At 50.1% G+C, this 14,139-nt stretch overlaps 7 protein-coding genes across 7 annotated transcripts; 4 read left to right on the top strand and 3 right to left on the bottom strand.

Moving 5' to 3' along the window:
* Nucleotides 1-292: 292 nt before the first annotated feature.
* On the top strand, nt 293-2,858 carry M437DRAFT_82159 (PFU-domain-containing protein; the record flags this gene model as incomplete). Its single annotated transcript, XM_041027698.1, has 5 exons — nt 293-343; nt 404-1,294; nt 1,344-1,443; nt 1,502-1,614; nt 1,668-2,858. The coding sequence occupies 5 exons, from the start codon at nt 293-295 to the stop codon at nt 2,856-2,858; spliced, it is 2,346 nt and encodes a 781-aa protein (XP_040882208.1).
* Nucleotides 2,859-2,986: 128 nt separating this feature from the next.
* Nucleotides 2,987-3,586, bottom strand: M437DRAFT_82160 (uncharacterized protein; the record flags this gene model as incomplete). The annotated part of the gene is made up of 1 exon (XM_041027699.1): nt 2,987-3,586. The coding sequence occupies one exon, from the start codon at nt 3,584-3,586 to the stop codon at nt 2,987-2,989; it is 600 nt and encodes a 199-aa protein (XP_040882209.1).
* Nucleotides 3,587-4,035: 449 nt separating this feature from the next.
* M437DRAFT_42379 (alpha/beta-hydrolase) lies at nt 4,036-6,212 on the top strand (the record flags this gene model as incomplete). Its single annotated transcript, XM_041020560.1, has 5 exons — nt 4,036-4,228; nt 4,553-4,600; nt 4,653-4,838; nt 4,957-5,193; nt 5,242-6,212. The coding sequence occupies 5 exons, from the start codon at nt 4,036-4,038 to the stop codon at nt 6,210-6,212; spliced, it is 1,635 nt and encodes a 544-aa protein (XP_040882210.1).
* Nucleotides 6,213-7,967: 1,755 nt separating this feature from the next.
* On the bottom strand, nt 7,968-10,248 carry M437DRAFT_73125 (uncharacterized protein; the record flags this gene model as incomplete). The annotated part of the gene is made up of 3 exons (XM_041025972.1): nt 7,968-8,350; nt 8,392-9,278; nt 9,338-10,248. The coding sequence occupies 3 exons, from the start codon at nt 10,246-10,248 to the stop codon at nt 7,968-7,970; spliced, it is 2,181 nt and encodes a 726-aa protein (XP_040882211.1).
* Nucleotides 10,249-10,593: 345 nt separating this feature from the next.
* Nucleotides 10,594-11,218, top strand: M437DRAFT_14968 (uncharacterized protein; the record flags this gene model as incomplete). The annotated part of the gene is made up of 2 exons (XM_041018787.1): nt 10,594-10,927; nt 10,980-11,218. Coding segments are annotated over 2 exons (573 nt in total), but the record flags the coding sequence as incomplete, so codon positions are not given.
* Nucleotides 11,219-11,951: 733 nt separating this feature from the next.
* On the top strand, nt 11,952-12,291 carry M437DRAFT_42436 (uncharacterized protein; the record flags this gene model as incomplete). The annotated part of the gene is made up of 2 exons (XM_041020573.1): nt 11,952-12,002; nt 12,058-12,291. 2 exons carry the CDS (start codon nt 11,952-11,954, stop codon nt 12,289-12,291), a joined length of 285 nt encoding a protein of 94 aa, XP_040882213.1.
* Nucleotides 12,292-12,527: 236 nt separating this feature from the next.
* Nucleotides 12,528-13,691, bottom strand: M437DRAFT_63825 (uncharacterized protein; the record flags this gene model as incomplete). The annotated part of the gene is made up of 3 exons (XM_041024315.1): nt 12,528-13,297; nt 13,350-13,519; nt 13,651-13,691. 3 exons carry the CDS (start codon nt 13,689-13,691, stop codon nt 12,528-12,530), a joined length of 981 nt encoding a protein of 326 aa, XP_040882214.1.
* Between the last annotated feature and the right edge of the window lie 448 nt (nt 13,692-14,139).

Genomic DNA, 14,139 nt, shown 5'->3' on the forward strand with positions numbered 1-14,139 from the left:
GAATTGCCATTGTCGCACAAAATCGCATCTTCATGAGGTATGGGGTGAAAAAGATAGGTAGGTGAAAGACATGGGATTGATGATGGAAATGTGGTGATTCTTGAATGACGTCGGTAGCAACCATTGTGACGATCATGAACACTGTGGACTGAGGCGCAAACAACAACTTCGGAGAAGGCACTCATCTACAACCATCGGTACACTTCCGCATAAACACCATCTCAACTGATACAGTTATTTCCAGCTATAGCAAAAGTCTGGCGAACACAACTTACACCGCACTTCCCTCATCATGGCCGACACGTTCAAGCTGTCGGCATCTCTGAAGGGCCACGAAGACGACGTAAGTGAGTGTCACGGCGAGACCAAAGATCTCAAGCGCTGACCGTCAAACCCCCCTCAGGTCCGCGCCGTCGTGTCTCCTTCGGCTTCCTGTATCTTCTCGGCCTCGCGTGACGGCACCGTCCGACAATGGCTCCTCACTTCGCCCAAACCACCCACATACGACGACACGATTGCTGTCCAGGCTACCTCGTTCGTAAACTCGCTGACTTTTGCCGCCCCCTCTCCCGCACACTCTGAAGGCCTTTTGATCTCTGCTGGAAAGGATACTATTATCGATGTCCGTCGTCCCTTCCAAAACCCAGACACAGACCCCGAACGTTTGCTCATTGGCCACGCCAACAATGTCTGCGCTCTCGACGCTTCTTCCGATGGCGATACTCTGGTCAGTGGTGGATGGGATACACAAGCAAGAGTTTGGAGCATCTCCAAGGGCGAGTGCACCGCTGAGCTAAAGGGACACGATGCCGCCGTCTGGGCAGTCATGGTCTACGACGACAAGACTGTTATCACAGGTTGCGCAGACAAGGCCATTCGCATCTTCTCTCTTGGCGGAAAGCTTCTTCAAACGATCCCTGGTCTGCCTGATGTTGTTCGCGCACTCTGCAAGTTACCAGCTGGCCACCCTTCTGGTGCAGCCTTTGCCTCTGCAGGAAACGACCAAGTCATCAGACTCTGGACTCTCGACGGTGTCGAAGTCGCACAACTTCACGGACACACTTCATTCATCTACGCCCTCGCCGTCCTCCGTAACGGTGATCTGGTTAGCTCTGGTGAAGATAGAACTGTGAGAGTATGGAAGGGCACCGAGTGCATTCAAACCATCACACATCCTGCAATCTCGGTTTGGGCTGTCTCTGTATGCCCTGAGACCGATGACATCGTTACTGGCGCCAGTGACAAGGTCATTCGAGTCTTCAGCAAAGACCCTAACCGCCACGCAAATGCTGAGGTCAGTCGTTCGAATATCTCGACAAGCTCGTTCTAACCGGATCTTACAGGTTCTGCGCGCATTCGATGAGAGTGTCAGCTCGTCTTCAATACCTCAGCAGACTGCAGGCGAAGGGCAGCAGATCAACAAGGAACAACTTCCTGGTCCAGGTGTGTTTGTAGAAGATTCTTGATCCCCAAGCAAAAATGTGACTGACTTCTTTTGCAGAATTCCTGCAGCAAAAGTCGGGTACTAAGGAAGGTCAAGTTCAGATGATCAGGGAAGAGGATGGCAGTGTAACCGCTCACACCTGGTCATCTGCAGCCCAACAATGGATAAATGTAACAATCTCCTGAACAAACCACAATTGCAATATGCTGACAGATTCACCAAGGTTGGAACTGTGGTCGATGCAGCTGCAAGCAGCGGTCGCAAGGTGACGCACGAGGGAAAAGACTACGATTACGTTTTTGACGTCGACATCACGGATGGCGCCCCTCCGTTGAAACTGCCATACAACATTGGCCAGAACCCGTACGACGTGGCAAGCAAGTTCATTGCCAACAATGAGCTGCCCATGACCTACCTGGACCAAGTCGCCAACTTCATTACCACTAATACTCAAGGAGCAACACTAGGCTCGTCTTCGCAACAGCAGACTCAGACACCTGGAGCCGATCCTTGGGGCAGCGAGAATCGCTATCGACCAGGCGAGGCTGGTGCTCCCGAACCATCTGGAGACACACGCCCACGATCCTTGCCCCAGACTCAATACCTTTCGATCACTACAGCTAACTTATCTGCCATTCGCAAGAAGGTCGGTGAACTGAACGATACCATGTCAGCCGATCTTGCGCTCTCACCAGATGAGCTGAAAGCCTTGGACAACCTGGTCAAACAACTGCAGACCAACCCCAAGGACCCTAAACCTCAAGCAGATCAACTCACTGTGGTGCTTAAAATTGCGACCCAGTGGCCATCCGCGAACCGCCTACCCGGCATTGATCTTCTCAGATTGTCTGCTATAGCGCCAACTTTTGTGATGCACACAAGTGGCGGAGAGGGCACTATTGTAGACACCCTCGCTAAGAGTGGTGTCTTTGAAGCAAATACCGACAAGCCCAACAACACTATGCTGGCTGTTCGCGTTCTTGCAAACCTCTTCATGACTGAAGAAGGTAGACTAGTCGCTGACGGCTGCTTTGAGGACATCGTCTCGTCTACTCAGTCGTTCTCCAGTACTTCTAACAAAAATCTGGCTACGGCAATCGCGACTCTGTACATCAACTATGCAGTGCTGTTGACCTCTAGTGCCCCTTCATCGGAGTCGAAGACTAGGGAGCAGCGGGCAGCAGCCATTGTCAACGCGGCTTTGAACATAATCAAGCCGGATGGTGACAGTGAGGCTGTGTACAGAGCTCTTGTCGCGGTCGGCACCTTGACGTCGCTGGGCAACGAGTTCAGGAAGGAAGTTGCTCAAGCGAAGGACATGGGTAGTCTTCTGCAGAGCATTGAGAAGAGTGCCTTGGGCAAGGAAAACAGAATCAAGGCCGTTATCAACGAGATGAAGGATCAGTTCAGGTGATTATGGAACCCAAAAGCGAGACATGGATAACGAAAGCTATTGACCGTAGATGATAAAGCATTAGTCATCAAAGCAAATAAGCATTGCCTTCACACTCTCCTGCTCATCTTATCCAGCTGACGCCGTTACTACTCAATAGCCCATTCCATAACCCAGAAGTCAACCATGTTTGCTACGATCTCGGGGTCCACTTGCCCCTCTAGCACGTTGAACGAACCCGGAAGACTGTGTAAAGAATCATCTGATGAGACAACGTCTCCATAGTCGCGGGAAGATGAGCTTGCGTTGTGAGTCGTCGCAGCCTGAGCCAGATTTCTCAAGCAAGAGAAAGTATCAGTGGCAAGGTTGACAGCAAGAGAAGACAAAGGCGGGTCGGTAGTGCAGTGTGTTAACATGTCCACAGGACGTAATGCAGACGAAGGCTTTGGCTTAGGACGGCTGATCGATTGTGCGTGTGTCTTGATGAGCTCGACGATACCACCCAGGTTTGCCAAAGGTAGGATTGGTACCCATATCAGCTCTGGTCTGGTCATCAGCTCTGCTTGGAGGCGCGCGTAACTCTGTACCCCGTCCATGCCGTCAATTTCGGCAGCGTTCAAAAGGTCTTTCGCGGATGAAAAAGGTTTGGATACAGAGAGGGACAGGATGATAGCGATGTCGAGGCCGCCTGTCAGAGCAACGAAGTGTTGAATACGCTGAACCGTGGCTGAAATGCGCTCCTCTGACATGTTGTTTGGTGATAGCAACAACAGCCTTAGCGTTCGTTTTGGTTTGGTGTTAGGGACAGCCTTGGGAAAGTCGGGTATGGGTACAGCAATATCATGCGATTCCAACGATGATTCTACGTGGTTTGATAGTCAGAGACGGTCTGAGATACTTGTGGAAGGCCTGGCATCTGGCATACCCTTAACTGCAAGTCCAGAAGGTGCAGTCAGCAGAGGAACATACAGAAGGCGTTTAGTGTAGCTGGGGATCCTATCATGCAAGGAACACAGCATGATCTGTTCTGCAATGTGATCATAATGTTTCTCTCGAGCGATTTTTTGTATGGAGCTGCCGATCTCAGGATATCCGGCTCAGCAGCTCGTATCCGTAGGATTGCTTCCCTTGAGTATAAATCTGAGGCCTTGCCCACTTAGCTTTGATAACACTTCTTGCAAGGTTTCTCGACACAACAATGAAGATCTCTGTGGTCTCTACACTGCTCTTGGCCAGCAGTGCCATTGCCGGCCGCAGTCCCCAGCATGTCAACAAGAAGCTACCTGAGCGTATGCGCCGTGAGCCTGCTGGTTTGCCTGCTGTAGGTCTGGACAAGAGAGCTGCGACAAAGAAAAAGCACCATATCATTCCTCAGAACCAAAACACAACAAGTATGTAACCACATTCCAGCCTCCTCGTGTGCTGAAGCCTGTGATCCCATCCTCCCTTCCTCCCGCCGCTGTGTAGGCCAAAAAGTACACTGTCAAAAGGCACGATCCTTTCCTGGAAGCCAAGGTTCAATCAAGGAGAGCCAATGACTACTCGTCTCTCAGTGGAAACTGCCTTTCTTCTGGAATTTATTATGCATTTTTACAACCATACGTGCTACCTACATTGGCATGTGGAGAGGAGGTCTAGTGTGTATCGAGGCTTCACACAAAGATATCCGGTTGCGACGAAACCTGTGTGGCTATAGTTATGCTAACGCAACGCAGAGTACGCTGTCAATGGCACCAACATCCCCGATGTTGATTTCGATATTGGTAAGCAAACCGCTTCGAGTGTGATTGCCACAGGTCTAATAAGTTGAAACAGGCGAAAGTTATGCTGGTCTGATGCCCATTTCATCGCAGCAGAATGCTAGCGAGCTTTACTTCTGGTTCTTCCCCTCGGACAACGCTCATGCAAGCGATGAGATTCTCATCTGGCTTAATGGTGGTCCTGGCTGCAGCAGTCTGGAAGGCCTGCTACAGGAGAACGGGCCTTTCCTTTGGCAGTACGGTGAGTCAAAAGGAGAAGAGGAAGAGGGAAAAGAGGGGTGGAAGATAGGGAGGAAAGAAAGCCAGCTATCGGATGGTGCACGGCAGAGAATTATGCTGACTGTAGTCTTAAATTCTAGGTACATACGCTCCAGTCAAGAACAACTACAACTGGAACAATCTGACCAATACTATCTGGGTCGAACAACCCGCTGGTACTGGTTTCAGCTCAAAGGGTAGCACGCCTTCTGCAACCAACGAGGAGGAGGTCGCAGAGCAATTTGCTGGCTTCTGGAAGAACTTTGTCGAGACTTTCGGTCTGCGGCACAAGAAAGTCTACGTTACTGGTGAAAGTTATGCTGGTTTCTACGTTCCTTGTAAGTTCAATTGTGATAAACTATAAGGACTTGTGCTGATTTTGCTAGACATTGCCAACAACTTCATCCAGAAGAACGACTCAGCTCTCTATGATGTTCATGGCATCATGATCTACGATCCTTCGATCTCGTACGATGTTGTGTTGCAGGACATTCCATCCGTTCCCTTCGTTGACTACTGGGGAGGTCTGTTTAACCTGAACCAAACATTCATGGACGACATTCACAACCGCTCTGAGAAGTGTGGTTACACTTCTTTCATGGAGGAGGCTCTTACTTTCCCTCCCAAGGGTCTGCTTCCTTCCCCTCCCAATGTAGACTACAGCATGCCTGGCTGTGAGCTCTGGAACGACATCTTCGCTGCCGCCAGTCTTGTCAACCCTTGCTTCGACATCTATCAGGTCGCTACCACCTGCCCTGTGCTCTGGGATGTACTCGGTTTTCCCGGAAGCTTTGACTACTTGCCCGAAGGTGCTCAGATTTACTTCAACCGCTCAGATGTTCAAAAGGCCATCAACGCCCCTATGCAAGAATGGGAGGAGTGCAGTTCTGGAGTCCTCGACACAGATACCAGCGAATACAGTTCGTTGAGTGTGCTTCCCAAAGTCATCGAGCACACCAACAATGTCATCATTGGCCAGGGCATGCTCGACTACATCATCTCCTACAACGGAACACTCATGGCCATTCAGAACATGACTTACAATGGCGCACAAGGCTTCAGTCAGGGTCCACAGGCTTGGACTGACTTCTTTGTTCCTTACCATTCTGAGCTCAGCCAAGGTGATCTTGCCGGAGCTGGTGCCATGGGCAAATACCACACCGAGCGTGGTCTTACCTTTGCTACTGTACAGCTTAGTGGCCACATGATACCGCAATACGCACCTTCGGCGGCTTACAGGCTCGTGGAGAAGCTTTTGGGAAGAGTCAAGACTCTCAGTACCAAGAGCGATTTCACCACCCAGAAGGGCAACTTTGGCAACAACTTCAACTTTGTCACCGCCAATGTAACCAAGTAGGCTCAGAATACGAGCCGACAGTGGTCTAAAATTCGAAGCCGACAGTAGATGATCTGAACACGATGGTACATACTTTGAATTTGACAGTAGACATTCTGAAAACGACAGTAGAGACTTTAGATGCAACAGATATTCTGAACCAAATAGTAGACGATCCAAACACGATAGCGAATATTCTGGACTAGATACTAGCTAGATGTTCTAAATCTGACAGAGCATTGTTACGTTCAGAGAGGCATTATAGGATCAAAGGACTCTCAGGGGACGATGCACTGGTTGCAGAATATACTGTGCATTTTTATAGCTCGAGTGGTGATTGTCTCTTTCCCTAGGAGGCTACATCCTCCCTGTTGGCTGCTTCCTCCTATGTAGCTATCAAAATGCACAGTTGTATTCAGATCGGAAGATTTATCCACAGAGAGCAATCTTGGAAACAACTGGGCTCCTCGCTATGGGGATGGGGCTTAGAACCACACCATCAATTGGACGCTATCCCAAGTTCAATGGTAGACTTAAAAGTATCTATAAAAATGCAGAAACTCATACAAAACAGAGAAATCACCAGAGAGAGCAGTGTAAGATAGGTGCTATCCTAGCTGCAATAACTAGCTGAAAGCTATCTATAAACATGTAGAAACTTATACGAAACAAGGCTGCCATTAGAGAGAGCATTGATTTTAAGACGTCCAATTCTCTGGTTTTTGGAATGTCGTGTTCGAACTGTCTACTGTCATGTTTAGACTATCTGATAGTCTAAACACATCTACTGTCGGATCAAATTACCTATCGTCGGGTTCAAATTGTCTACTGCCATCTTCGGTCGGGTTCAAAACGTCTCCTGTCCTACTCAGGATATTTACTGTCGTGTTTAGTTTAGCATGTTTACTGTCAGATCGAGAGTACTTATCGTCCGGTTTGGAACACTTGTATCTGACGTGTCCAGAATATCTCTTGTCGTATCCAAACTGTCTGCTATCGGATTAAAAGCGTCTTCTGTCTGATTCAAAACGTGTATTGTCAGATTCACAATGTCTACTATTATATCTATAATGATTTTTGCTATCGGGTTTAGAATGTTTACTGTCGGGTTCAGCGTATCTAGCGTCGGGTTGGAATACTGACTATTGTGTTTCAAATCTTTACTGTCGGGCTCGAAGTATCTGTTGTCGTGTTTAGGATACTTACTATCGGGTTTCAAGTATCTACTGTACTCTGAAATCAGAATATTTGTCGTGTTCAGAGTATCTGCCGTGTTCAAGATATCTGTCATGTTTTAGATGCCTACTATCCGGTTCGAAATGTCTCCTGTCGGATTCGAAATATCTCCTGTCGGATTCGAAATATCTATCGTCGATTTTCCAAAATCTGCTATCGGTCCACTCTCTGGACAGACTCATACCTACGAATATGACTATGCCTTTTTATAGCTTACATGTTGCTCGGTAGCAGATTTGGGAGTGAGACAATTCACATATGCTCGCGTGTACCTGAAGACGATCTGTGGGAGTCAACGAACCTTAGAACACCTTCGTGTACCAAAGACTGTCACAGTAGAGCTGGAGAAATGCACAATACTTTTGTGAAGAGTGTGGTTCCCAGAGAAAATGCCCTATCAAGCTGATCTCAATGGCCAAGCTTAGGTTTGGAACGCAACTGTGCATTTTGACAGCATAAAATAACCATGGCATGGGGGAAGAGATATTAGGAGAGCATAATTCATCAATTCATTTCGTGCGGGAGGACTTATACTAGCTATTATTGTTCCTCTCTTTTCAGGATACGGACTTTCGTGTCTTCGGCACTACTACTCAGAAACCCGACTCCACTGTCGGCCTCGGATATAGGCCCTGCTTCTTGCATTTTCTTTGCAGCATCCTTATCGTAGCTGCTGGGATCGATACCAAGGATACCGCCAACGTTATTGCGATCGCCAGGTACACTGAACTCGCGGAATGCATAACGCCACTCATTCAAGAACTGACGGACAGCCTTGCCGACCTTGTCTTTGCCGTTCTTCGAGTGGTGACCGGTACCGCAGATGGCGTAGACCGGTTTGCTAGACGAGCTGTGGTCAAGCAGGCACGATGTCAAGTATTGAACTGCTTCCTCAGGATGTAGACCTGTCAACGCGATCAGTACTAATACAACTCCAAACACCACAGCGCTGCTTGATACTCACCGTGCAGATCGACATAGAGCTCGCCAATCCCATTGCCCTTGTTGCGTTCCTCGTACAAACATCGAGCAGCCTCACGGTGGGCCTCCTTCATTGCCAGATTCTCATTATGACCTCTGAGACTGAGAGCTTTAGCACCACGAGCGTCGTTTCTGTTCCATGCTGTTGCTGCCGACTGCAAAAATTTGTTCCTTAATCCACCATGGCGGAAGGCTTCAGCTCTAGCCTTGAGGTACGCTTTGTTTGCGGAGTCTCCAGTCTCCAACCAGGGGATGTGTTCAGGCGCTGCTATTGCCATGGCAGCTGCGCTGTTCTCACGTGATCCAGTCGATTTGCCAGGTCTCAGTCCTCTTCGAGACTGAATTTGAGGTGAAGGTGACGGCGTCATGCGAACGACATCAGCCAAGGATGAGGGGGTAGGTACGGGACTCTCCTTGTTAGCAATGTTACTGTGGCCTCTCTTTCCGTGGCGTCGAGAGGATCGTGAGGCTGCAGCGGAACCCAAGGTAGGAAAAGCCTCGTCGTCGTTAACGGCTAAGGTTGATGGAGTTGCAGTACGAGACTGGTGACGGCTGTTGGGCCGCGACGAAGACTGAACGCTTACATTGCTTGAGGGTACAAACATGGCAAAGGGGTTCAGGGTGGACACAGTGGGTGGCTGTGATTGAGGAGAATTAAGCATAGAAGGGTCATAAGATTGGTCATACGGGTTGGAATTGGTGGGCTGCAGGGCAGGGAACGAATCGTAGTCTTGCAGCTGGAAGTTTGGCTGAACGGACTGAGAAGGTGGTGTAGCGTGATCATCCATGGTCAACCTAGTCATAAGAGCAGAGGGGTCGTGAGAGAAAATGCAAGACTCGCCAGCGAGGCAAGTTCCGGCTAGCCAGTACCTAGAATTATTTGTTAAAGGATTGATCAAGCAGCATACACAGGAGCACATTAAACATACTTGCACAGATGGTTACTTAGATCGTGGCTGAACCGGCAATCAGCTCTGGCACAGTGGCCCGAAGAGAGCCAGTACTTGCACACGATGCCGCTCTTCGACTGGCCAGAAGGGGTAAGCGGTCGAGATGTTGGACTCATGGACTTTCCTACGAGGTATGTGCGGTTCTGAGACTCGGTAGTGCTCAAGGCTTGCGGGTCGGCCAAGGCCATGATGGTCTGGCTAAAGTCATAGCCATTAAGCTGGAGGACGTGCTCAAGCTCTTCATCAGACTTCTCATCACGCAAGACGGAACGCAGCATGTCATAGGTTGACATTTCTACCATGGAGGGCGGGACCCAATCTGACGGATATGAACCAAAGGCCGAGTCGCCGAAGGAAGCATTACTACTGGCATCGTCGTTGACTATCCAGTCGACGTTGTCGCTTCCATAATCACCATATTGCTCGGTTGAGGAAGTAGGTTCACTGAACTGGTAGGCACTCAGACTAGGACTGTGGGGGATTTGAGGAGTCGCAAAAGCCAGGCGTGGTGAGGGACGCGGCGAGGAGAAGGGTGAGGCAGTCGACGACTTTGCGCGTGTAAATTGAGGATTAGAACCAAAGCCGGGAGGGGCGTGGATGGTAGCGCTCTGAGATCTGGGCGAGTTTGTGGCAGAAACAGAACGGGGCTGCCACGGAGCGGGCGATGGACGGCGGATCACAGAGGCGCGTAAGGGCGGTGGAGAGGTAGAGCCTTGGACTGTGTCGCGGTGGCGCCATAGGACACCCAGGACGGCATCCTCGAGAGCCTTGCCTGTTAGACGAGCCTCTTGGCGAAGGACTTCCTCGACGCGATCGGCCTTCTCATCGTCAGGTAGGGCGGGGTCCTGCAGTACGGGCAGGCATATCTCGTAGACCGTGTCCGACACCATGGTCGTGTTATGCCTGGTGCATCGGGATGGTGTGATGAAGGGGAAGTGAAGACAGGCGCAGGCGAAGCTGAAGTCGAGGACGGAGACTAGAGCGAGCGAGCTTCGGGAGATGGACGGACAAGTTGAGTTGCGTCGCAGGTGCAGCAGGTTACGGTGTCGATTGTTCCAAGCTTCCGCGCTGCCTCCACACTTTGACGTCGATCATTCGTCGAACCACCATTCATTGTTATTCCCATTTTACCCGCCAAAGCTTCCGTCAGCGTCACCGCCCATCTTTCATGTGCAAGCAAGCCATCTCTGCTCCAGACATACTCGCCCAACATGGCCGCTGCCATCGCTGATCGCATTCTCAACCCGGCCAGCGCCCCGGCCCCCGAGCTATCCTTCCTGCCCTATCTCAAGACTGCTTTCCCACCTTTCGGTTTCCCTAATAAGCACAACCGTCCAACATGCGCCGCTTACAAGAACGGCCACTGTCCTCTGGGTCCTGCCTGTCCTGACCGTCACTACACTCCTCCGAACGAGCGATCTGGAATTGGCCACCTCATTTGCAAACATTACCAACGCGGACTGTGTAAGAAAGGCGACCAGTGCGAGTTCGCACATACCTTCGACTTGCGTGGTGAAAGAGAATGCAAGGAATTCAGTCGCTTCGGACTCTGTCCCCAGGGTGATGAATGTGCGTCTGTCTCTACCCCAACTCACATGCCGCTTTGCTAATTCTTGACAAGGCACCTATCTCCACATCGCTCCCACCTCACCGTTGCGCATTGCTCCCTGTCCTCACTTCGCTCGAGGCTTCTGTCCTCTTGGTCCATATTGCAGCCTGCGACACATCAAACACACCACCATCTGCCCTTTCTACCTCGCTGGCTTCTGTCCAAATGGTCGATCTGGTCCTCCCGACAGGGACAATGTCGTCTCTTGCGAACATGGAGCTCACCCAAAATGGATTGACGCCAAGGATCTGAAGAAACCAGAGCCTCGTCGTATTAAACCCGAAGAAGAGCTCCGCAGAGAGCAAGAAGAGCGCGAAGAGGAGTTCTTTGCCGAGGAAGAGAAGCGACGCGAAAGATTCGAGCGAGGTGAAAGTGGCGGAGGACGTGGTTGGGGAAAACGTAGGGGCAGAGGAAGAGGTGGCTGGAGAGGCAGAGGAGGCTGATCGGAGCCTTGGAAGTACACGCTTTTCAAATCACTGGCCCTTTTGCTCGCCTGAAGAATAAGCAGAGCTCGCGGCCGCAACGCCCGCCAGAGACTATGTTTCAGAAGCAGACGAAAGATCGGCTCCCATGGATCTGCCTGCTTATATGCGGCACGCCGAGGTCGACATGTGAGACTGGGCATCATGCCTTTGGGCATAAGTCTGCAAAATTGGCATAGCATGCTCTTGCCCGTCTCCAACTGAGAGGTGTTGTGTATAGAAAACAAACAACACGGCACGGAGGCTGCGCAATAACGCGACTGTAAAGATTGGATGAGCACGTTAAAACGATGTTCACTATCAGATTATCTATTCCTAGATCCATAACGTCTATAGTACTGTGATAGACGAGATCACATGCTTAAAGCTTTTCTAAATTTGACTCCACCATAATGACATCTTCATACCTTGATGAACCCTGCACACGCCCTTGTCGTAAACCTCGCACGATCTAAACTTCTTGACCATCTACACATAATCGGGCACAATCAATACCAGAATCATGCTCAAAATTGCCGACATCCTTTCCGACCTAACTTCTCTTCGTGCGGGCGTATGTTGTATAGAAAGGATGCAGCTGGCACTGAAAGCGACTGACCTTGAGCAAGGACCCGACGGCTGCTATGGATCTCGTCATGGCTCGCCCGCCTAGCGATGTTACAGCTCTATCGACCCAGCAACTACAGAAAGCGCACAATACAATCGACTCAGATGTTGATCTGGCGCGCGCACAGGATTTGCTTGACCTCCATGCTAACGTCAAGCTGGCTCATCGCGAGGGTCTCGACCATGCTTTACTGCAAGCTCGTCAGCAGGTCGATATGGCTTTGAGAGCCGTATAATATGTTGTCCCTCTCGACAATACAAATCGCGAACAAACAAGCATGATGATATCCAGTTCAGGTACCTGAGATCAAGCGTTCTTGCCGCTTCGTATCTTCCACTATCCGAGCACGTAACCTGAGGTCGATTGAAAAGGTTTAGAGACGTAGGATCATATGCATGCAGTCACGGCAGTTCTGTTCAGGCTTAGGCAATTGTATCAATTAGGATTAGGGACGAGTATCGAGGCTGTATATCAATATCTTGAAACCACAGCAGTTGCAACGTTGCTTCCTTGTTCGCCCAACAGCAAACGCAAAAAGAATCGACCACCAAGTTTGGAGACCCAAAACCTTCTGACCCTGTCTCTCCAGTGTCTCTTCGGGTGCTCGTTCACAGAAGGATCGATGACTACAACATGCGTGTCGCGTCTGACGAAAGTGTCAGGAGGTGCCGAACGGAAGCTCAATACAGATGGTCTGGCTTGTACTTCGTGTGAACCTTGTTGTAGTTCAGGAGCTGATCTGGTTGCGATGAGAATGGGGACTTTGTCGGACTTCTTCTGTGGCTCATGAGCAGCTGTGTCGCTTCTCCCAATGGTAGCTTCGGCAGTCGAGGTTTTCACAATCAACGGTACAACAGGAGCAGTGGATGCAGTGGCCGTGACGATAGGTGATGAAGGTGCTGGTGACTCCACGACGACTACTGCAGGTGCAGGTGCAGTTGGTGATGGAGCAGGTGGTGCTTCCTTGACCTTTTCGACAACGACTGTGCTGGGTGAGACAGGTGCCGGTGCTGGAGCCTGAGCAGAGATGGGCTCCACTTGTTGGATGATGACCGGGGCTGGTGAGACGACAGAAGAGACTGGTGGTGGGATAGTCTCTGAAACTGCAACAACAACTGGAGGTGCTGGAGGTGGCGATGGGGGTTTGGGGTCGGCAGCTGGTGGTGTCACAGCCTTCTCAAGTGTTGGTTCTGCTGCTGGAACAGCCACAACGGAGCCTTCATGACTGGTGACGACGATGTCTGTTCAAAGCGTCAGAAAGGCGAAGCAGTGGATACTGTACAAGGTTCTTACGCTCTGGAGGAGGTGAAGAAGGGGGTGGAGATGGGGGTGAAGATGGCGATGGTGACTCTGCTGGAGGAAGAGGATCGATCGAGACCTTAGGCATGGGTTCAGGAGGGTTATCCATTGCAACGATGAAGATGCCAATAACGCCTTGACAACAGACAACAACAAACGAGAAGCTGAATGAAGAAGAGTAATATGTGGGTGTATGAAATAAATCGGATTGATGATGAAGTGTGGTTGTGAAGAAGAGAATGAGAATGCAGTAGAGAGCGAACTGGTCGAGAGAGGGTTAGCAGCTACCGCCAACCAGCTCTTTCCGCGCCTGAGATCCAAATCGCTTTTGCGCATTGTCAGAACGCTTCTTCTGCGGAAGGAAGTAGCGAAGCATGACGAGGCTTTTGTTCTTGCCCATGCCTTGGACTTGTTACAAAGAGCTGTGCGACTGGTTTTCTTGCTACTAGAATACTGCAGGCTCTCCTTGAGGTAGCTTGATGATTGCTGTCGGAATTTACTACTCTTCAATCTCTTGCGCACAACATAAATGATCTAGAAAGAAATAGCAGAGGGTCAAACCTGATTGACCTCAAGGTTGAACACATAAAACCTTTAAGTAGCCGTCAAAATGCAAGCTACGCACAGATGACTTGATAAAAGCATATGGAAGCATCATCCACGGCCTTTTTCGCCAGTGAATATTTTGGCGTGATGTTTGATGTAGCACTGCGATGTGTATGTAGTGAACATGATGCCCTCAGAGGCTTTTGAGTAAGGCGGAAGCAAGAATGGTCCGTGCGCC

Source organism: Aureobasidium melanogenum (assembly GCF_000721775.1).
Source record: "Aureobasidium melanogenum CBS 110374 unplaced genomic scaffold scaffold_4, whole genome shotgun sequence".
Lineage (NCBI taxonomy): Eukaryota > Fungi > Ascomycota > Dothideomycetes > Dothideales > Saccotheciaceae > Aureobasidium > Aureobasidium melanogenum.